At 33.7% G+C, this 23,425-nt stretch overlaps 1 protein-coding gene across 1 annotated transcript in view; it reads left to right on the top strand.

The window, feature by feature from the left end:
* The window catches only part of LOC148941039 (acyl-CoA synthetase short-chain family member 3, mitochondrial-like), a 316,825-nt gene that overhangs the window by 31,717 nt on the left and 261,683 nt on the right, over nt 1–23,425 (top strand). Inside the window, exons 5-6 of the mRNA XM_089105148.1 lie at nt 4,668–4,896; nt 12,098–12,208. Coding sequence (XP_088961274.1) covers nt 4,668–4,896; nt 12,098–12,208 — 340 coding nt within the window. The remainder of the gene's footprint in view (nt 1–4,667; nt 4,897–12,097; nt 12,209–23,425) is intronic.

Below are 23,425 nucleotides of genomic sequence, written 5' to 3' on the forward strand. Positions count from 1 at the left end.
TTCACTGTGCTGATTATTTATTTCATTCCAATAATATCAAACTGAAATGTCTTTACGATCTCCAAAATTTTTAATATATTGTCAGCATTAGTCTTGTCACATTTTTCAGTAACCTCCTCAGTAGATTGGAATGTAAAATTCATCATTGCGCTGATTTGGCTATCATCCTCTCTTGCCCGCTTACGATCTTTCTTCCCGCCCTTGCTTTTCTTATTCTTGAACTCATGTTTACCATCCATAACTAATGGAATCAACAAATAAAATCAAAGTAATGTTCACCTCTTAACAAGCATTATTATTAGCTACGAAGCTCAATCGTGCATTAATCCTGCCGTTTTTAGGGCACGGCTAGCACCCTTAATACTGGAAAATTCTTAAGTGTAGATACAACGCCAACATTAATTGATAATCCTTTGATTCAATTGATAAATTTAACCTTACGCAATAGCGATGGAAACAAAAAGACTGGTCAGACAAGTTCACTCATTGAATGCCTGAAGTGGACTGAAGGGCTTAAATAAAGTTTTCCTAAAATGGTCATGTTTATCCCTCTTTTTCAAAACCATATTCACAATCTTCAATAATTTATCTCTAACTTTAAACCAATATATTTAAAAGAGTAATTTACTGCGCTATCAGCAGCCGGGGCTATTATTTGTAACTTTTTTTACAATCACTTGCTCAATTCCTTCACTTCTAAAGAATCGCGAAACCTTAAGTTCTTTTGTATATCTTTTCTTGCAACTTTGTCACAGTTTAGCACTTTCTAAGAAATGTTCTAAAAAATGTTCAACAAAAAAAATCTTTAAAATTACAATTTAGTAGCTTTAACACGGAACTGTAATTGACCTAACGGCGCCAGCGTACGTGCCCTTGCACCACCAGTGGCAATACTGATGGTACTAGGGTGTTGTATCGCGGTGGGGACGGGCCATGGATTTTACTTGTTCTTCCTGATTGATATTATAGCCAGTGCGGGTACGGCAAGTGTGCTACATGTGAGGGGAGTAGTAAGTGCCACTCTATTTGGCCCAAGGTATCACGGCCCGTGCCACCAATAATTTATATATAAATAGATATTTGGAGGGGAGCGGGTCCTTCAATGGATATTACAGTGACGGTAAACTCCTAATACTATCTTCTTAACCACACCAGGGCTCGGGTAAAATAATGAATCCTATCGTAGAAAGTATTTCACTTTTATTATCAATGTTCACTCCAATGTTAACTAGCTGAACTCTAAACGAGAACTATCGTAAAAAGTATATAGACACAAAAGAGGTAAGGTCGCCTGTTTCGCTGTCATGTGACGCAACGGGCCAACAAAATTAATAGGTACCCAAATTGAAATTTCTTCGCTCATAAGTTATATTTCAATGGCACACTGTAAAAAAAATTTGATTGCATCAAAATCTTTTACTCTAACTCAAACAAGTCAAAAAATTCAATTTTTTTGTTGGAATTGTGACTTGCTTATTGGCTTCAAACAAGTAAAAAAAATCCAATTCTTCTGTTCAAATTTTGACTAGCTTATTGAATTTCAACAAATTATTGAGATTATTAAGATTTATGCACTTTTCAGTAGAAAAAAAAATGTAATTTTCGACGCAAATAGGTTATATTAATCAAAATGGTTCGGATTTCAACTGTAGATTGAAATTTCTTGAATATCATAATGAATTTGACTATGGTGCCATTTAAAGTGAATTTGTGTACAAATATTCTCATAAACGTGCATAAATTTATGTACAAATATTTTTAGCATATAACTAATATTTTGGAGCAATGGAAAAATAACATATGAATTTCTTAAAAAAAATATTGTATTTCTAAAAATATAACACCAGTATTTTTTTAATACATCACATTTTGACACACTCTACTCTCTCTGGGCCTTGCGTTGTTAGGTAGCTACATTAATCCTCAAAAAAAAAATTCCCAAAAATCGAATATTTCACAATTCAGGTGAATCGTTTCCCCCTCAACATATAAAATAAATTCCACTAGTTTAAAATAAATTCCAAACAGTCATTAAAAATGACCAAATCTATAATCTAAAAATTCATAAAATCCTATACTATTTCTACATTCCCTAAAAATTTACTAAATTTTTTTTTTCATAGAATAAATTCCACTAATTCAAAAACTAACTTTTCAATAATAAGACCTCAAATCTAAACCCAACAATCTAAGTCCCAAATACTTCAAATCTAAACTCCATGATTTTTTTTCATCATACAAACTCCTATATTGTTTCTATATTCCATAAAACTATATTCAATCATAAGCCCCATACATTATAATTATTCAATTAAATTTAAATCTTACCTAATATATAAACTTAAAAATACTGAACAAATCCTGAAGCTAACGTTTATAATCTAAAAATTTAATCAAAGTCTAAAATCAAAAACTTTATTAAAAGTTCGAAATATTTAACTTAAAATCTAATCTTATTCCATAAATATACATTTCATATTTCCTGGCAGCTGTTAGAACATCAAATTACTTTATTGTTCAACAAGATTGTAAACGCAGTAAATTGAACAGCGATAGTGATGGAAATCCAATTGAAGAACATGAAATCCAACAAACAAGATAAAAATCAAATAAGGATCTTAAAATCCAACATGTTCGGTTTAAAATTCAATTCGGGTATGGGAATCCAACATTTTTTTCTCAGCAGATAGGATATTCTATAATGATAATGGAATACCAAAATGGTCTCTAATATTCAATTTAAGCTATTGAGATTCCAATTTTGCTGTCGATAAATATTACAAACAATTTTTGATCAATCTCAAACAACTTTTTTTTACAGTGCAGGATTTAGCTAGCCATTGACATTAATAAGATATTTGCGACTTTTTATATGATATTTGTGTTAAAATTTTACTTTATGTTTTTCTCAGTTTTAGTTTACTCAGTACGAAACGATGTTAGAATCTATATACTTTCGAAAGCCTCATTTTTAAAATGCTTTATTTTACGATAATATTTTTTACGATTTTATTTTACGATAATCAGCGGATACGCTGATAAAGTAGAATTGATACTGCTTAAAATTTCGCAATTGCTTTCTAAGTTTGTGCTACAGCCAAACACGTCTCTTCAATTATATATCATGGTTGCACCAATAGCTGCAATATAGTAGACATTAAATCTACTATATAGTTATATATAGTCTACAATATAGTCTACTATATAGTCTAGAATATAGTTTACATTAAGGGGAGGGATTTAAATATTAGGCGCTGTTTCTCCCTGATCTAGATGAATCTAGATGATCTGGTCTAGATTTTGTTAGCGAAGAGACCCACAGTCTGGGCCCTGTCGGCTAGTTAAGTATATGTTTAACGTCAACCAATAGGCAAGAATTTCTCTTGGACAATGTGTATTAAAAAAATGAAGGATAGACAATCTCAATAGCAATTAAAAGAACTTAAGGAGGAACCAAAAAAATCCGCAGATTCTTTGGGAGGTTGGCCGTCCTCCCAAGCAAAGAGGTTGGCTAATCCTGCTATATATGGCCTTCAGCAGTACTAACTTATGTCGAAATAGTTAATTTTAGTTCAAACGATCTTTCTCTGCACCCTCCTGTTAACAGTAATACTAACCAGTAAGAACCAGAAATCCCTTGGATACATTAAGGAAAACAAAATTGAGTGGAACAGCTTTTGTTTTCATTTATATATTCGGAAAAGCACTTATTGGTAAATTATTGTTTTCTCTCGGTCTGATGGGAGCTTTTGACAAGCCTTCGCTATTGAGGTGTCGTGTCGTTACGCTTTTGTGCTTACGTCTATTAAAGTGCAGTAAAGTGCAGGTATGTCTTGTTAAAGTGCAGTACTTTATCCGTTTCATGAAGAGTCAATCAGATAATGGAAGAATCTGGAAGAAAGTGCTTTGAAGTACATGTTTCTTTTCGAAAACTAAACAAAGAGCTACTAAGACAAGGACAACAGACATCTATAAATGATATGTACATAGTCTAGGATTTTATCAAAAGAAAGATGACCCCGGTTGTGTTTTGCTGGAAAAGGGGATGGTCTTAGCAATAGGCGCCTAGTAAAGAGTGAACCAAAGCCATTTATAATCTTTCGAGTTTAAGAATCGCTATTACGCATTAATTCCGGAATGGTAAATAATATCTATTTTAAACTGAAAATTCAAAATTAATTGCGATTCAAAATTAATAGAAATTCAAAATTAATAGAAGAAAATTAAAATTTGTGGATAATTCAAAAGGAGCTTGAAATCATTCAAATACGTTTGTTTCATCCTTGTTCAATCGAAACTTAACAAGGTTTATCTGCATTATCCCCAGACCCAATATAATACACCAAATAATAATCAGATATTATCCCCATAGAGTCAATATACTAACGAACCATCGAACATATCTTCTGAATTTTGTATGATCTTGGTCAAGCGTTTGTATAAGGTCATATTAAGAAAACTGGTTGACATAGGGAATTTTAATGACCTCCCACAATAATCCAAAAATTTAACCTAATAGTAGCACCCATAATCAAAATAAAGTATTCAGATAATTCTTCCTGACGTAATTTTGAAAAAAAAATTCAATTTGAACTTCACAGGTAAAACAAGTTATATCCATAAAGCTCAGATAACAACATTGTTATTTTCATTTTAATTATGTTTAGGTAGTCCTAAGGGTGTTCAGAGGCCAACTGGGGGTCATACAGTTGTTCTTCCATGGGCGATGAAAAACATTTACGGTATGGCACCGGGCGAGCGATGGTGGGCAGCCTCTGACCTCGGCTGGGTTGTTGGACACTCATTTATCTGCTATGCACCTCTCTTAGCTGGTTGTACCACTTTAATATATGAAGGCAAACCTGTTGGAACACCAGATCCAGGCCAGTTCTCAAGGTAATCTTAGAATGAAAAGATAAATAGCAAATCATGACTTGTTTGATTTGTAATAAAACATAGGACATTAATGTGGGACGCTCTATTATGGGACAATAAAAAAAGATTGTGCAATATATAAAAAGAGGAATGACCCAAATAGAGATATTTTTGTAAGGGGAGGGCGTGAGTTTTGGATGTATTGTTGAATCTATTGATGTATTGTTGAACGTGTGTGACTTGTTTTCTTTGTTTGTTATTTTTCCTTTTTGTAGCCATGGCCCACGGAGCTTTAAAACATTAAATATTTATCTATCTATCTCTAAATTATGTGTGTGAAATTATGTGAATTAGGCTACTTTTATGGTACTATGTACCTTATTATGTGTTTATTTTTTAATTGTTATGTTGTTTTATAGTTATTGTTATGTGATATGTTATGTTTTTCTTATGTGGGTTATTATCGTGTGCTATGATTTTGTGTTAATTATTTTTTCAATGGTCCAAAGTGGCTTTTGTTGCAATAAATATATAACTATTTACATATATATATATATATATATATATATATATATATATATATATATATATATATATATATATATATATATATATATATATATATATATATATATATATATATATATATATATATATATATATATATATATATATATATATATATATATATATATATATATATATATATATATATATATATATATATATATATATATATATATATATATATATATATATATATATATATATATATATATATATATATATATATATATATATATATATATATATATATATATATATATATATATATATATATATATATATATATATATATATATATATATATATATATATATATATATATATATATATATATATATATATATATATATATATATATATATATATATATATATATATATATATATATATATATATATATATATATATATATATATATATATATATATATATATATATATATATATAATAATAATAATATATATATATATATATATATATATATATATATATATATATATATATATATATATATATATATATATATATATATATATATATATATATATATATATATATATATATATATATATAAGCCACCCACTTGTTATTATATCGCACCCCGTTACATCAATAGAAATCAAGTTTTAAATAATTTCCTGCCGACAGAAATTTTATGATATGAAATTTCCGGAAAAACTTACTAAGACCAACAGAGGGAGACGAAAGGCTAAAGGAAGGTTAAATTAATTGTAGAAAAGGGCCAAGACAGATAGTCCAAGTGAGTGAGCGGCAAATCTGGGATAAGTCCTTTTTAGGACTGTATAAAAATGATGTCATTTCATGTGTTGATAGATAAGTCTATCTATCATCCGTCCAAACGTCATTCCTAAGGCATAACTAATGTAGATATTCATAGAATTAAGGGATGAACGATTGGATTGATTTTGGGTTGACGCAAGATGGACAATGTACACTGGAATCGCATGCACTAGACTGGTCCATGCTTTGTCTGAAATTCGTCTGGTGCTGGTTATAGCCCCAAAATTATTAAGGGTTGTTGTTAGGAAATTAGTTTGGGATGGAAAAATTCTAGTGGTGTTAGGATTCTAAAATACCCTAAAATAGTAGACGCTAACATTCTTGGAAAGGAAGATGGGGATCCAAGAAACCTTTAGCTTACACTTTATCTGAGAATTCTGATTTACTTAACTTTTAAGCTTTACTGGGGTACAGAAAAAAAGAAAGCATAATAGCCGTCGTATTTTCTTTTTTAACAATGCACGAACGGCAGCGAAATTTGGTACTGTGTTAAAATCCAGGACACATGCGAGAAGTGATAATGCTAACATCAGATAAAAGCGTGTTCGTCTGCAATGATAAGTATTTGAATGAACATGGATGCTAAAATTACAATTTGGGATTTGCCAAGGACAGAAAAAGAGGTAGTTAATTTTTTTTCTTCAGGATATGTGGTTGTTGTCCAAAACAAAAGAGTGCGTCAATGGACTCACCACAACTTTATACTTGTACGAGAAGATCCTTTTTGGAAGTGTATCAATAGGCCATGTTTGAAAAAGGCCATGTTTCTCGCGTTATTCAGCATGTGCCGTCTTTATTATATGTTATATTTACCCCCCCCCCCCTAATGTGCAAATATATAGCCAAAATTTGTTTCAAAACTATTATATTTCCATCCTATTTTGTTATATTTCTATAGTATTAACCAAACTTCACTTCTCGCATGTGTACTGTATTTTAGACTAGTACCCGAAATTCATAATAGGTTATTGTATAGATAATAATTCATGAATAGACATTAAAGTTTAACTCAATGGATTGTTTACCTTCATATTTGGATTTTCTTTGATTTTTCACTCTACAACGTGACCGCATGCGAAGTATCTTAGATACTAAGCATTGAAAAAGAAAACATTTTCCATGTATATATGGCAGAATAACAATATATTACAGGAAAATTGCGTAAAAAAGTTTTAAATCGCATGTTTAGATCTTTTTAAATTGTATCTTAGATACCAAGCATTGGAAAAAACTATTTTCAATGCATATATGTCATAATAGAAAAATATCACAGGAAATTGCATAAGAAAGTTTTAAATTCGACGTTCGGCTCACCTTCATCTAAAATTCGAGTTTTTAGAATTCAAATATATTATGTATAAGCTATAAAACCCAACATTATTTATTTTTTGCCTTCCTTTAAAGTTTGAATGTCTAAATACAAAACACACAGTTTGAACCATACCAAACATAATCATATGAAAAATCAGATAACGTGAAGCAGTCAATATACAAAGTTTTGTTTTTAAGTAAGCAGTTGAATATATTTACTTTTATTTTAGATACCAAAATCAGACTCCGCCTTTTTACTATGAGTTTAAATTGCTCTTCATGTTTATCTAGTGGTATACTATCCGTCAAAATTTTCATTAGTCGGAGCAGTATTTGGTCATTGAGGGTAGAAATTTGCTCTCATTCTTGAATCTGAGAAAATTCAATTCCGACTCGAATTGATCAAACAGTTCTTGGTAATGAACTGTAAGTAAGGAGCGATTTGGCACAATAGTAACCGAAACTCTAAAAAACGGAATTTTAATATCAATAGATAAATCAAAAGAATCAGCTTGTTATTTTGATTCCAAATATATAATATTCATTAAGTTTCGTGTTACCCATCAAAAGCTACGAGAATGAGAAATATGCCTGATTTTTGAAATAGGGGTGAAACACCCCCTAAAATTAAAGGACGTCGGATTCAACGTACCAGAAAACCCTGCTGTAGACGTTTCAAGCTCCTATCAGCTAAAATGTGGAATTTTGCTATTTTTGCCAGAAGACAGATTACGGATGCGTGTTTATTTGTTTGTTTTCTTGTTGTTTTTTTTTCCCAGGGGTGATTGCATCGAAATAATGATCCTATAATATCGGGAGAGGGTGTATTTGAACTGAAATTAAAAGTTCTAGTGTCCTTTTTAAGTGACCAAAAAGATTGGAAGGCAACTGGACCCCCTCCCACGCCCATTTCCCCAAAAATTATCTGATCAAAGTGTTGAGATAGTCAATCTGTTAAGTATAGTTGAAAGATCAAATAATCATGTCTTTAGGTGTAAAATCGCTCCCCAAAGTCCGTGGGGAGAGGTCTGTAAGTTGTGAAATTCGCCCATTATTTACGTATAGTATTTTTTTTTTTATTGGGAAGTATACAGGAATGTTTTTGGGAGGGATGTGCTTGGGGTGGATTTCTATAGGGAGAATCTTCCCTAGGGAGGGATATTTTTGGGTATGGGGAATATTCCAGGGTAAATGTTACACGAGGGGATTTGACAGAATTGCTAAACGAAATTCTTTTTCATTATCTTGAATTCTCTTTGCCAATTTTTTTCATGTGGAGATGTTCCGGGGGAATTATCCAAGGTTTTTTTCTGTTTGTTTTGATTTCCGGGAAATAATTTCCACGGAAGGTGGCATTTCTTGAGTGATCGAGAAACCGATTAGAAATTAAAGTTTATTCAAATGAAAGGATGCTAAGGAGAATTTTTCAGGCTGAATCGTCCGCAAGCCATTTTAGAGGGAGGAGGGATTCTTAGCGAGGATGGAACTGTCTGGACGGAATTTGACGGGGGGGGGGTGAACTTTACGTTGGATAAAATTTAAACGGAGGAGTTTTCCACGAATGAGATGGGTATATTTCAAAGAGGGTGAGCCAGCTTTACCGGCATTATTTAAAAAACAAACATAAATTATTCCATATATAAAGGGTTGCCTCCTCCTAAATACCTTGCTCTATACGCTAAGTTTGACTGTTTGTCCCAATTTTTTAAGAGCGTCTTCTGAAACACGGATGCCGTTTAGGTAGAATAGGAAACTTTTTAAAAGTAATAACAGCTTTAGCGTAAAGAACAAGGTATTGTGGAGGGGCAACTCTTGATATACAAAATAAATCTGCTAAAATTAATAAACAAATTTTGTTTTAATTTTTCGTGTACGGTGAGCCAAATTCAAAACTGCATTTGTTGAAAAACATTAAGAAATTCAATAAACAAAACAAGTTTTTCAACTGACAGTAAGGATCGATATTAAAACTTAAAACGAACAGAAATTATTCCGTATATGAAAGAAGCCGTCACCTCCTCAACGCCTCGCTCTTTATGCTAAAGATTCTATTGTTCTAAAAAGTAGAGTTGTGACAAAGAGTCAAACTTAAGCGTAAAGAGTGAGGCGTTGAGTAGGGACCCCCTCCTCAATTACAGAATAATTTCTGTTCGTTTTAAGGCTTACTGGTGCTCCTTTCTTACAGTTAAAAAGAAATTATTTTGTCCACTATTTAAATCCACAGTACAACATTGACTTGAACATTGGCGGTTATATTTTAGGTTTTTAATTCTGACTCTGGCTTTTTAATATTAGTTTGCAATAATCTTGATCTTTATATGGGGGGTTGTCAGTTGGACTTTTCATTAAATGAGGATAACTCGCACTCATTTCAAATCAGAATACTATAATAATACTAATAATAGTAGACTATACGCACGCAGTATTTCTGCTTAGTAAATTGCAAAGTGTTCGCTATTGAAGATATTTTGGAAGGTTGTTTCGAAACTCTTAAGGTCATTTAAAAATCACTTCAACCATTCCGAAATTGTTTAAAGTCAAAAAGAAGGAAGGGTGCATATCACTATGCAAGTTAACTTCATGTAAACAGCACAAAAATAGATATTGTTACAACTCTCCTACTTCACCTCTTTGGATATTTCATTTTACTTGCAGATCAACACCATAACTGAGAAGCCTCAAAGGACTTTTATACTCGTCTTCATTTAGCACTTCGATATGTCTTAGTGTGTTTCCGATATAAATTAAATAAAAAAACTTTTTTTAACTGAAAGTAAGGAATATCATTGAAATGTAAAGCAAAGACATATTATTCATTATATGAGGGGGGCTGCACCCTTTGTTATACCTTGCTCTTTTCACTAAAATCTTGAAGTTTTTTAAAATACATCTCATTCAAATAAAACAGTTCAGGAGGCTGCCTCGTGGTTCAGGAGGAGGTTCAGGAGGAGGTACCAGGGAATGAAGTACGGGAGGTCTCTGGTATACGGAATAATATCTGTTTATTTTAGGTTTAATGTTTATTGCTCATAAGTTTAGTTGAACAACTTGTTTTTTTTTCTGTTAGGTTTTCAAATCATGCCAGAACCCCCCCCCCCCCAGGGAAAAATATCCCCTGGAAAATTCCCCTTGAATAATTTCCAAGTATTTTCCAATAAAAAATACTATATGTAACCAATGGGCTAATTGCATAACTTATAGCCCTTTCCACAGGGATTTTGGTGCCCTCTTCCGAATGAGGACTTTTCCCAATCTCCTAGGACCATTGGTTTTGGTATGAGCACCCCTGATGAGAAAAAGCACGTATTTGTGACCTTTCTTGAGGCGAAAAATTCATACTTGAAACCTCTACATCAGGGTTCTCTAATACAATGAATACGATGGTGTGATTGATATTAGCTTTTTGAGGTGTTCCTCCCCTTTTTGAAAATCAGGAACATTTTCTCTGGCTCATTATGACGATAATATTAAACTTAATGAATTGTATATATTTGGAATCAGCATAAAAAACTATATGTTTTGATGTATTAATTGTTACCATAATTCCTTTTTTAGTTTCATTTTCGATTGGGCCGAGTCGCTCCTTACTTACAATTTGCTACCACGAACTGTTAGAAATGTTTCTTTTGTCTTCTTTTTGCCCTCCTTGTTGTACTCCTGTCTATTTATATACATTTCTTAACCCAATAGTTTCTTCATTAGTCAGATGATTTGTATAGTGTATTTTATTTAGTTCTTCCTTAGCTGTTTTGGATCATTTTTTAAGTATTTATTCACTATTAAATTTATTTTTAACTTTTCAAGTTAAAATTAACTTTTCAAGTTAGTTTTATTCACTTATCTATTATAAATTCCACGTTTCATTTTGAGGTAATGTGGTAATATTTTTGAACTTTAGGGTGTTAATTTTGACCTACGTTGACAGTTTTTATTGGGAATGATAAATCTTTCTTAATTTTAAGCAACTGAGTTTTTCTGTCTTTTTCTTTACACAACTTTGTCTACTATTTCCCGTTTTTTTCTGTTTTTTTTTCCTTACTTATACCAGCAACGTCCACATTCCGCCATCTAGCCATATCTACCCTTAATATTACTTCATTGTGCATGTGCAGGCCTATCTCTAATGTTCCTGCTTATAAATTCCTTTATTTCTTCTTTATTTTTATTATTACTCCTCCTGGCAAGGTGGGGGGCTAGAACCCCCTCTACTTATATCTACCTAATATTACTTCACTGTAAAAAATTAAATAGATAGAAAATAACCGATTTGTGTTACCTAGTTTACCACGTTGACCTAGTATATTATACAATTAATTCATTCACGTGATCTTCTCTTGGAAACGGATCCAAAAAATAACAAAGTTCTAAAATGACTCCCATAATTGTACCTCTGTCTTCTTTCGCTTAGTTAAGCACAATTGCATTAAGCGAAGTCATTCTATTTTCTCCTGAGATATTCTCTGTCTAACACAAGTAATTGCTAAGAAAAATCCCGTAGTTGTTGGCCTTGGAGCCCAGTAACATAATAAGCAATATCTTCCAGGGTTGTGAGCGAAAACAGAATTAACTCAATGTTTACTGCTCCAACAGCACTAAGAGCTATTAAGGGGGAAGATAGAAATTTTACGTTTGGAAGACAATATGACATTTCTTGGTAAGTTTTTAATAATATTTATAGTGTGAATTATATGCTATTTTTCTTTGTTGGCTTTAATAAGGCTGACAATTTAATTAAAAATCTTTCGTGATTTATTTGAAGTTAGTTATAATTCAGCACTGATTCTGCTTATTACAACAGGAGAATTTAACAAGAAGAGTAGAATGGCTAAGACGCCTCTTTATTTGTTTACTCATTTTAACAAATTGAGCCATCAAATTGACATGCAGTGTAACCATTTCTTGGTCAATATTTCAATTAGTATTTCTTTTTTTTATATTGATAATTTAATATTTAATTAACCATTGTTGAAAATTTATTGCTAAGCAGCTCTCAAAGGGAGGCTGTAGATCAGGAAGGTCCAACAGCGATTGAACAAAAATCGCTCTGTTGATCAGTCGTTGATTTCCAGATAAAAATTATGTTTCTGAGGAGGGCACTCCCCCACAGCCCTCAGGGAAAGGGTTGTAAGTTATGCCCTGGGGGCATGTTATGTTTTATAGAAAGCTTTGTCGTAGAAACTTCAAAAAAGACTCGTTCGATTGGAAATTGAAAGGGCTAGTGCCCTTTTTAATAGTCAAAAGTGATTGGAGGGCAACTAGCCCCCGTCTCACGCCCACCATTTGCCCAAACACATCCAGTCAAAATTTTGAGATAGCCATTTTGTTCAGCGTAGTTGATTTCTAGATAGAAATTATGTTTTTGAGGAGGACACTCCCCCACAGCCCTCAGGGCAAGGGTTGTTAGGTATGCCGTGGGGGCATATAAGGTTTTTATAGAAAGCGTTGTCTTAGAAACTTCAAAAAAGACTCATTCGACTGGAAATTGAAATAGCTAGTTCCCTTTTAATAGTTGAAAGTGATTTGAAGGCAACTAACGCCCCTTCCACGCCCACCATTATCCAAACACATCCAATCAAAATTTTGAGATAGCCATTTTGTTCAAAGTAGTTGAAAGGACAGGAAATTATATCGAAGAGGATGACACTCCCTCCTGAGCCCTCAGGGTAAGGGTTGTAAGTTATGCCTTGGGGGCATATAAGGTTCTTTTAGAAAGCGTTGTCGTAGAAACTTCAAAAAAAGACTCGTTCGATTGGAAATTTAAACGACTAGTGACCTTTTTAATAGTTGAAAGTAACTGGAGGTTAACTAACCCCCCTCTCAAGCCCACCTTTTCCCCAAGCACATCCAATCAAAATTTTTAGATAGCCATTTTGTTCAACGTAGTTAAATGTTTTAGAAATTAGGTCTTTGAGAGAAAAAGGGTTTTATTAAAAAGAAATTAAACACATTAACAACAAACCCGAGGTTTATTAAACTTCTATGGGCAGACATCACCCTTTACAAAACCCTACATACACAATTACTACCAGCCATCCTTAGCCCCCCCCCCAAAAAAAAAGACAAAAAAATAAATAATAATACAATAAATAAACAAATAAAAATAAACGAAATAAATTAATTAGATTAATTTCTAATAAATATCACGACCTAATTGGATACCGAAGAAACAAAATTAAAAATCATTTTTCTATTCTACCCCTCGTCGCCCTCCCCCCCCCAAAAAAAAAAGTATCACAATCACTCGAGAGAAAATTTGCTCAGCAGGAATTAAAATCCAGATGTAGACAAACACTGTCCTTTTAGTTTACTGCGAAATTCATTTAGCTCATAAATTGTTGAAATTGCCTGGGGTAATGGTTCCTACACCCGAGGGCTAACATATATTATGGAAAAAATGGATCGCTTTGTAATAACCTGAGGTCGCTGAACTAGGGTTGATGCTTTAGTCGAGTAATTATGGAAATTAACACCACTTGTAAACATTTCCCTAAAACACTGAAGTAATAACGCGTGTGTATACTTAAACATAAAAAGAGCATTATAAAAACGGAATAATCCAGCAATCGGTAATATATTTACTTGATTATATCTATTTCTAACAGACATATTATGATTATCTCCAGTTAAAACACGTAGGGCATTATTTTGCAAACTTCTAAGGATAGGAAGGTGAGTTAAAAACGTACTTCACCACACAAGACAACCATATAGAAGGTATGGGTAAACAAAAGGAAAATAAAGCAATCTCATAAGCAATAAAGCAATAAAATAAAGTAATAAAGCAATGTAAAATAAATAGCAAGGAAAATAAAGCAATCTCATTAACTATTTTTATTGATTTTAAGAAAGCTTTTGATACTGTTGATTTTGAGCTGTTTTAAGACAGGATGTCACATTTAGGGATAAAAGGAAATTGGATTGATTGGTTTCGTTCGTATTTGTATGGTAGATCAATGCGTGTAGTGGTGGGGGACATTGTCAGTTCACCTCGTCCTATACTATGTGGAGTACCGCAAGGTTCTGTGTTAGGTCCGCTTTTATATTTAATTTACGTCGACACATTACAGTTCTACATTCCTGATGCCGACATAACATCCTTTGCGGATGACACAGCTATAACGATTGCTGGAAAGGCTTTGAGTGAGCTTGTTCCAAAAGCAAATAAAGTGCTACTTGACTTGCATATTTTTACTAGTCTTAGTTGTTTAGCAGTGAATGTGAGTAAAACTAATTACATGATTTTTAGTCGTACTGGAGTTATTGATAATGTTTTTGGTTTAGTTAATTTTAATGGTACGGTGATTAAGCAGATATTTGATACAAGGTATCTTGGTTTTCAGATTGATTGTAATTTAAATTGAAAAAACTTAGTGAAATTGTATCGGCGAAAGTTGCGCGGGGCTTAGGGCTGATTCGTAGATTTAAACATGTTTTTCTTTTTCAGTTTTGAAAATTTTATATAATTCACTTATTCATCCTTATATTGTATACGGTTGTTCTGTGTGGGTTAGTAATTTTGTTGTAAATTTTAAACGGATACAAATTGTGCAGAATAAAGCACTGCGCCTGCTCGGTGATCTTGAAAATTGTGAAAGTACAATAGATTGTTATCACCATTTTAATATTTTAAATGTTGGGTAGTTGAGGGATTATCGGACCGGTATTTTTGTGTATCAGTGTTTAAATAAATTAGCACCTAATTATTTTTGTGATGTTTTATCATTGAATTCTGCGTACCATTCTTATGATACAAGGAATTCTGCAGACCTAGTACATGAGAGACGACACACTGCTAGGTCTAGTTTTGTATTTAGGCATGTGGGTGTTTCGGTATGGAACAGTCTTGCGGAAAGCACTAGGATGGCTGAGAGTGTTTCCTTTTTTAAAAATAGGTTAAAGAATTTTTAATGAATAGGGATGGCTGAGGGGGGATGTATTCTGTCTTCTGTCTTGTGTAAGGATTGGTTCGCGGTTCCCATGAGGTTTATTTCTTATTTATTTATATGATTGCATTATTATTTTTTTTTTACGTATATATATTTTTTTTCCAATATAAATGTGAGTAAGTTTTTTTCAATATATACATGAGTGAGTAAAATAGTGAGTCCTGCCACAAACAAATCTATAGATTTTCATGTGGTAGGTCTGTTTGATATGTTTTTTTTTGTGAATAATGATATTTAATAAAAATGAATTTTTTCTCATAATATGTTTTGGAAAAAGGTGCTTCAGTTCCTCCATCATCCCAACATTTCTTGCAACCTTACCACTAACACATGAAATGTGTTCTTTCAAGTTAAGGCACTCAACAGTCACCCCTAGATACTTTGTCGAAACTTCCCGAGGCAGAATATTTTCACCGAACTGTATTTTGTCAATCCAAGGGTAGTAATTGCTACTTCTCCCGTACATTACAAAATGGGATTTTGCATGGCTTAGCTAAAGTTTGTTAACCCTCATCCATTTGTCAATATTTAACATGCCAGCCTGAAGATTTTGTATAAGCATTTCCCCGGTTTCTGCAGCAACAGTTAGATGCGTGTCATCAGCAAAATAAGGCAAAATAGATTTTGATGCTCCAGTATCACTAAATTTTAAATAAAAAAACAGTCCTTTGATAGTATTTCGCAGGTAATCAATATATATAAGAAACAGTAGTGGTCCCAAAACAGACCCTTGAGGAACACCGAATTCAACACTTTTAACTTGCGATTTGATTTCACCAGTACTGACAAACTGTTTTCGATCTTGGAGAAAAGATTCCAATAGACGATAAAATACCACGAAAACCACAATTCCTCAGCTTCACCATAAGAATTCCATGGTCCACTACATCAAAGGCTTTCACAATGTCCAAAAAAAACAGATGCAACTTTCCACCCTTGGTCCAGAACGTCGTTCACAGAACTCGTGAGAAAAAGAAGAGCTTGATCTGTCGACATTGCTTTACGGAATCCAAACTGAGTTTTACTAAAATACTTTTTGTTCGCAAGAAAATCAACCATCCTGCCACTAATCAATTTTTCAAAAAGTCTCGATAAAACTGGTAGCAGTGAAATAGGCTTATAATCATTCGGTAATTTTTTTTTCTCCGCCCTTAAAAAGTGAAACCACTCTAGCAATCTTCACAAAATGGGGAAAACACCAAATTTTAGGCACATATTAAATAAAACCAAAACCTGGTCGCATATTTCTGAGAAAACTTACTTAAGTACACGCAAAGAAAGGAAGTCAGCACCCGAAGCATTATTTCTCATGTTCCACAAAGTGATACGTAATTCACTAGCAGTCACTGGTTTCAGATATGCAGATACATCATTTTCATTGGGCTAAAAATGGTGGTATGTTCCATCCTCATTAAATTTTGTTGTGGAGTTCGCTATCCGTTGACCAACAATAGAAAAATGGTCACACATATTATCAACAATTGAAGCATCAGTGTTGAAATTTTCAGGTAAAATTGAACTTTTGGAAGGGCTGAGAACAGACTGAACTACTCTCCACGTTTGCCTGGGATTACTTGCACTTTTTTTAAACTCATTCTATAATAATTAATTTTCGCTATTCGTAATAGGTTATTGAGATCACAATTATATTTCTTATATCTCACCTTCGCCTCAGGAGACACTACAGAATATTTATAAAGCAGTTTTCAATTTGATATGGCCTCCATCAGTCCTCTAGTGACCCAGGGTTTTCTAGGGGTAGCATGAAAAGCCGGCTTTTGAATAACTGTACAACTTTCTTTTAGTAATTTAGTTATTTCTGAATACCACAATGAAAACTTTTCATTCACTTGCAGATCACTACTTTCTAGAAAGTCAAATTGAGTGTTTTTTAATTTTCTTCTGAATATGTTAAGGGCCTCAGCATTCATTTTCAATGCAGAAATTTGTGGTGGTATATTCATAGCTCTAGGAACACCAAACTCTCTAATAACAAAATAAACACCAAAATGATCAGAAACATCATTCAAAATAACATCAGCTAAATCATACTTCACATTAACAAATATATTATCAAAAAGTGATTCCGAGCGCAAAGTCACTCGACTACATATATTAACTGTCGGTCTTAAGCCGTAACCCAACACAACATTTAAAAAATCTCGAACTCTAAAGTTTACATTTACTGAAAATAGATGAAGATTAGAGTCTCCACAAACAAAGCATGGGCAATTTGAGCCTGACAACTTATCCATTTGCCGCTCCAGCAAATAGCTAAATTCCTGCACATTTCCAGATGGAGGTCGATAAACAACCACCACAAAGAAAAATTTTCCCGACTCACAAAGTTCAACCACCATTGATTCAAAAACCATCTCTTCATTCACACGTAGATCATTCCGTATTTTCATTGCAATATTCTTCCTGCAATATAAAGCCAATTCACCATGTAGTCGTGATTCCCTATTCTGCGTCACACAGTCACAACTATCAATTTCAAGTAGACTCATTGTATGATTACGAAGTCACGTTTCATTCAATGCAAGCACATCCAACTCAGAAAACTTACATAGTTCTGTTAAATAATTAAATGAACTAGAAAGACCTTGGCAATTTAAATGGAGAATGCTCAGACTTTGCGGACCCATAATAGATTTATTTCCAATATCAGCTTAAAATTTATATTTAACCACTGGAAAATCCTCCATCGTTCCTTCATCATAATCCGGATTTAAGACCCCATTACCCAGAACCTTCCAACTCAACAAATTTCTATCAAGTGTTCTAAATCTATTATTTTCATAATCCAAATCTTTTAAAGACACATGCTTAGGAGGCAAACGAGGAAACTCATATAAAAATTAACTCGACTTACAACAACCACAAGTGATCTCCAGTATCCAGGAGGGCCGCTACCAATAAAAAAAGAAAAAAAACTTAAAAAAAAGATAAAATAAATTAAAAATAAAATTTATCATAAACGAAACACAAAATAAAAAGATGCAGCATAACACAAATAGCGAAGAAGACCACACTGCCTTTCCATCATAAACAATAAGTAGAACAACAGGGAAACCTCCATACAAGACAGTGGAACGCGTTCCCCCATCCCGTACAAAAGCCTCCCCGCCGCTCCATCCGACACCTATACAGCATAACAAAAAAAAACTTAGAGAAAGTAAAAAGGTGAAAACCTGACATAAAATAAAAAGACAGAATAATGCAATCGAAGAAAAATATAACTAATTTTCTTCATCAGGCACATACATGTAGTAGCGGCACTAACCACAATAACAAAATTCATTTAATAATAGCAAAAAATGCCCCTTAACTTCAAAACAAACAAATGGAACGCTAGAATAGACTATCAACTAGCTCGGGTATTGGCTCATTGTACTTATATTTCACTTTTCCAACACATTCTCTATCAAGCTGAATGAATGGAGGAATAGTATTAGACACCCAAACTGGAATACTCTTTCTACTCAATTTAGATTTAATCTCGCAAAGTCTCTTCCGCGCTTCACGAATGGACAATGGAGTATCATCGCTAACGTAAACATTTGTCATAGCTGTATTTAAACCGAAAGTCTTATTCTTTAGTTTTTTCCCAGTACATAAGATCATAATCTTCGCCTCGCGTGATTTAACATTCACTTTGAAAAACTTTTGCTCTTTTTCTATTCGCAACAATTGTAAATTTTGGAATCTTTGTTAATTCTAAACCATTGGCACATATTTCTTGAAATAAACTTTTGCAGTAGCTACATCATCACAAACCGTATTCCACACAATAATGTTATTTTCTGTAGATAAATATTCCACCGACATCAATCTTGCCGAAATAGAAGACGTCATTTCACGGTGATATTTTGCCTCAGTGGATACAATATGCATTTGCGTTTTTAGTGAAATTACTTCTTCATTTACTGGATCGCAATTTTTTCCAACTTGGGCAACATTGGATTGTAAGATAGCTTGAGCATTTTCCACAGAAATTACTCGATTTTCTAGATTAGCCAATCTCGTGTCAATTGATTTTAGTGCATTTTGAGATTCCGTTATGATTTCAAGAATTTCTGAGAAATCATCCGCTAATGACTAGATCGAAGCACGATTTATTGATTTTTGCGTTGAAGATGAATGGCCAGATTCGTCACGCGAAACGATCCAAATTGGTCCTCTGTTTTACGTTAACGCTTATTCCTCGTCATCACAAACCAGTAAAAAAAAAAGAAGAATATTCTTACCGGAAACCCCCTGGATGATAACCCCCTCAGAGCCCTCGGGGCAAGGGTTATAAGTTATGCCCTGGGGAGATATAAGGTTTTTTTTATAGATAGTGGTGTTGTAGAAACTTTAAAAAGGGCTCATTCACTTGGAAATTAGAAGGGCTTGTACCCTTTTTAATAGTCAAAAGTGATTGGAGGATGACTAACACCTCTCTCACACCCATCATTTCCCCAAGCACATCCAATCAAAATTTTGACATAGCCATTTTGTTCAACGTAGTTAAAAAGTCTGGAAATTATGTTTAAACTAATAACTTTTTAACTTTAATAACTTTTATGTTATTAAAGTTATCAAGTATTTTGCAGTAGGTCGCATAGGTTGAATCAAGACATGGCTAATTGTAGACAGAGAAAAGCCAAGACAGATAGTCCAAGTATTTGAGAGGCAAAAGTTTAAATGGCTGGGCCACACCATTCTCCCCGCAGCTCCCCCCACAGCCCTCAGGGCAAGGGTTGTAAGTTATGCCCTGGAGGCCTACAAGTTTTTTTTATAGAAGGCGTTGTCGTAGAAACTTCAAAAAGGAATCATTCGATTGGAAATTGGAATGGCTAGTGGCCTTTTAAATAATCGAAAGTGATTGGATGGCAAGTAGCCACCCTCTCATGCCCACCATTTCCCCAAACACAGCCAATCAAAATTTTGAGATAGCCAGTTTGTTCAACTCAGTTGAAAGGTCCGGAAATTGTGTCTCTGAGGATGACAACCTCCTCACAGCCCCCAGGTCAAGGGTTGTAAGTTATGCCCTGGGGTATATAAGGTTCTATAGAAAGCGTTGTCGTAGAAACTTCAAATAGGGCTCATTCGATTGGAAGTCGAAAAGGCTATTGCCGTTTTCAATAGCCGGAAGTTATTAGAGGGCACCTAACCCCCCTCTCACGCCCACCCTTTCCGCAAACACATCCACTAAAAATTTGGAGATAGCAACTTTCTTGAACGTAGTTGAAAGTTCTGGAAATTAGGTCTTTGCGGATTAAAACCCCCCCCCCCATCCCTCAGGGCAACGGTTGTAAGTTATGCCCTTGGGGCATATAAGGTATTTATTGAAACGGTTGTAAGTTATGCCCTGGGGACATATAAGGTATTTATTGAAAGTATTGTCGTAGAAACTTCAAAAGGGCTCATTCGATTGGAAATTGAAAGGGCTAATTGCTTTTCTAATAGTTGAAGTGATTGAAGAGCAACTAACGCCCTTCTCACGTACACTATTTCCCCAAACACATCCAATTAAAATTTTGAGATTGTCATTTTGTTTAACGTAGTTGAAAGTTCTGGAAATTATGTCTTTGAGGATGACAACCCCTCAGAGCCCTCAGGGCAAGGGTTGTAAGTTATGCCCTGGGGGCATAAAAGTTTTTATTCAAAGCGTTGTCGTAAAAACTTAAAAATGGGCTCATTCCATTGGAAATTTAAAGGGCTAGTGCCCTTCTTAATAGTAGAAAGTGATTGGAAGGCTTGACATTTCTATAGTATTAATTTTAAAAAAAATTTCCACAAAATAAGTTTTTCAAAGAAAAGTAAAGAACTCCATTAAACAAAAAATTAGCAAAAATAAAATCAAATAATGGACCAAGCGTGAAACTACCACAAATCAGCATCGATAAATAAATGAAACCCAAAACGAACAGAAATTACAATAATTAACCGACTCAAACTCAAAACGAGCAGAAATTAACATAAGTTGGGCGCAAAACTATGCCTTCCCAAGGCCAGAACAAAATTTGCACCTTACTGAAAAAATATAGATGTTTTTGGTTTTATAACTTTAATAAATCAAATAATATAAACATTTTGATTACTAAATATCAGTATATGTATATTAAACTAACAATGAACATTCATTTGTATTTTTTCATTAAAGTGCAAATTTTGTTCTGGCCTTAGGAGGACATAGGGGTTTTGTGCCCAACTTATGTTAATTTCTGCACGTTTTGAGTTTGACTCGGTTAATTTTTGTAATTTCTGTTCGTTTTGGGTTTCATTTATTTATCGATGCTGATTTGTCGTAGTTTCACGCTTGGTACATTATTTGATTTGATTTTTGCTAATTTTTTTGTTTAATGGAGTTCTTTACTTTTCTTTGAAATACTTATTTTGTGGAAAAAGTTTTATAAATTAATTTCCGTTCGTTTTATAGTGACATAGTCTTTTCAGAGGAAAAGAAAATCGTACTTTAAATCTTTTCGTTTTTTAAGACTTAATAGTTTGGCCTGCAAAATTTTGATTGGATTTGTTTTGGAAAATGGTGGGCGTGAGAGGGGCATTAGTCGCTATTCAATCACTTTCAACTATTAAAAAAGGAACTAGCCCTTTCAATTTCCAATTGAATGAGCCCTTTTAAAGTTTCTACGACAACGCTTTCAATAAAAACTTTATATGACCAAGGACATAACTTACAACCCTTGCCCTGAGGAATGTGGGGGGAGGGGCAATCATTCTTAAAGACCTAATTTCCAAAACTTTCAACTACGTTGAGTAAAATTGCTGTCATAAAATTTGGATTGGATGTGTTTAGGGAAAAGGTGGGCGTGAGAGGGGAGTTAGTTATCCTCAAATAACTTTCGACTATTAAAAAGAGTACTATCCCTTTGAATTTCAAACCGAATGAGCCCTTTTTTAAGTTTCTAAGACAAAGATTTCAATAAAAACCTTATATACCTACAGGGCATAACTTATAATCCTTGCTCTGAGGGTTGTGGCGGAGTGCCCTCCTCAAAAATATATTTTCTATCTGAAAATCAACTACGCTGAACAAAATGGCTATCCCAAAATTGTATTGGATCTGTTTGGGGAAAAGATGCGTGTCAGAAGGGGGTTAGTTGCCCTCCAATCACTTTTGTCTATTAAAAAGGGTACTATCCCTGTGAATTTCAAATCGAATGAGCCCTTTTTCAAGTTTCTACGGCAAAGATTTCACTAGAAACCTCATATACCTCCAGGGCATAACTTATAATCCTTGCCCTGAGGGTTGTTGAGGAGTGTCCTCCTCCAAAATATATTTTCTATCTGAAAATCAGCTACGCTGAACAAAATGGCTATCTCAAAATTTTTATTAGGCGTGTTTGGGGAAATGATGGGTTTGGGGGGTGGGCTAGTTTCCCTCCAATCACTTTCGACTATTAAAAAGGTTATTAGCCCTTCGAATTTCCAATCGAATGGGCCTGTTTTGAAGTTTCTACGACAACGCCTTCTATAAAAACCATATATGCCCCTAGGGCATAACTTAAAACCCATGCCCTGAGGGTTCTGGGGGAGTGTCCTTCTCAAAAACATATTTTCTATCTGGAAATCAACTACGCGGAACAAACTGGCTATCTCAAAATTGTTATTTGATGTGTTTGGGGGAATGATGGGCGTGGGGGGGCTAGTTGCCCTCCAATCACTTTCGACTATTAAAAAGGGTACTAGCCCTTTGAATTTCCAATCGAATGTGCCTGTTTTGAAGTTTCTACGACAACGCCTTCTATAAGAACCTTATGTGCCCCCAGGGCATAACTTAAAACCCTTGCCCTGAGGGCTGTGGGGGAGTGTCCTTCTCAAAAATATATTTTCTATCGGGAAATCAACGACGCTGAACAAAATGGATATCTAAAAATTTTGATTGGATGTGTTTGGCGAAATGATTGAGGTGGGGG

This window comes from Artemia sp. Qi Xiang Cuo, chromosome 19, assembly GCF_049724085.1.
Source record: "Artemia sp. Qi Xiang Cuo chromosome 19, ASM4972408v1, whole genome shotgun sequence".
NCBI classification, from domain to species: domain Eukaryota; kingdom Metazoa; phylum Arthropoda; class Branchiopoda; order Anostraca; family Artemiidae; genus Artemia; species Artemia sp. Qi Xiang Cuo.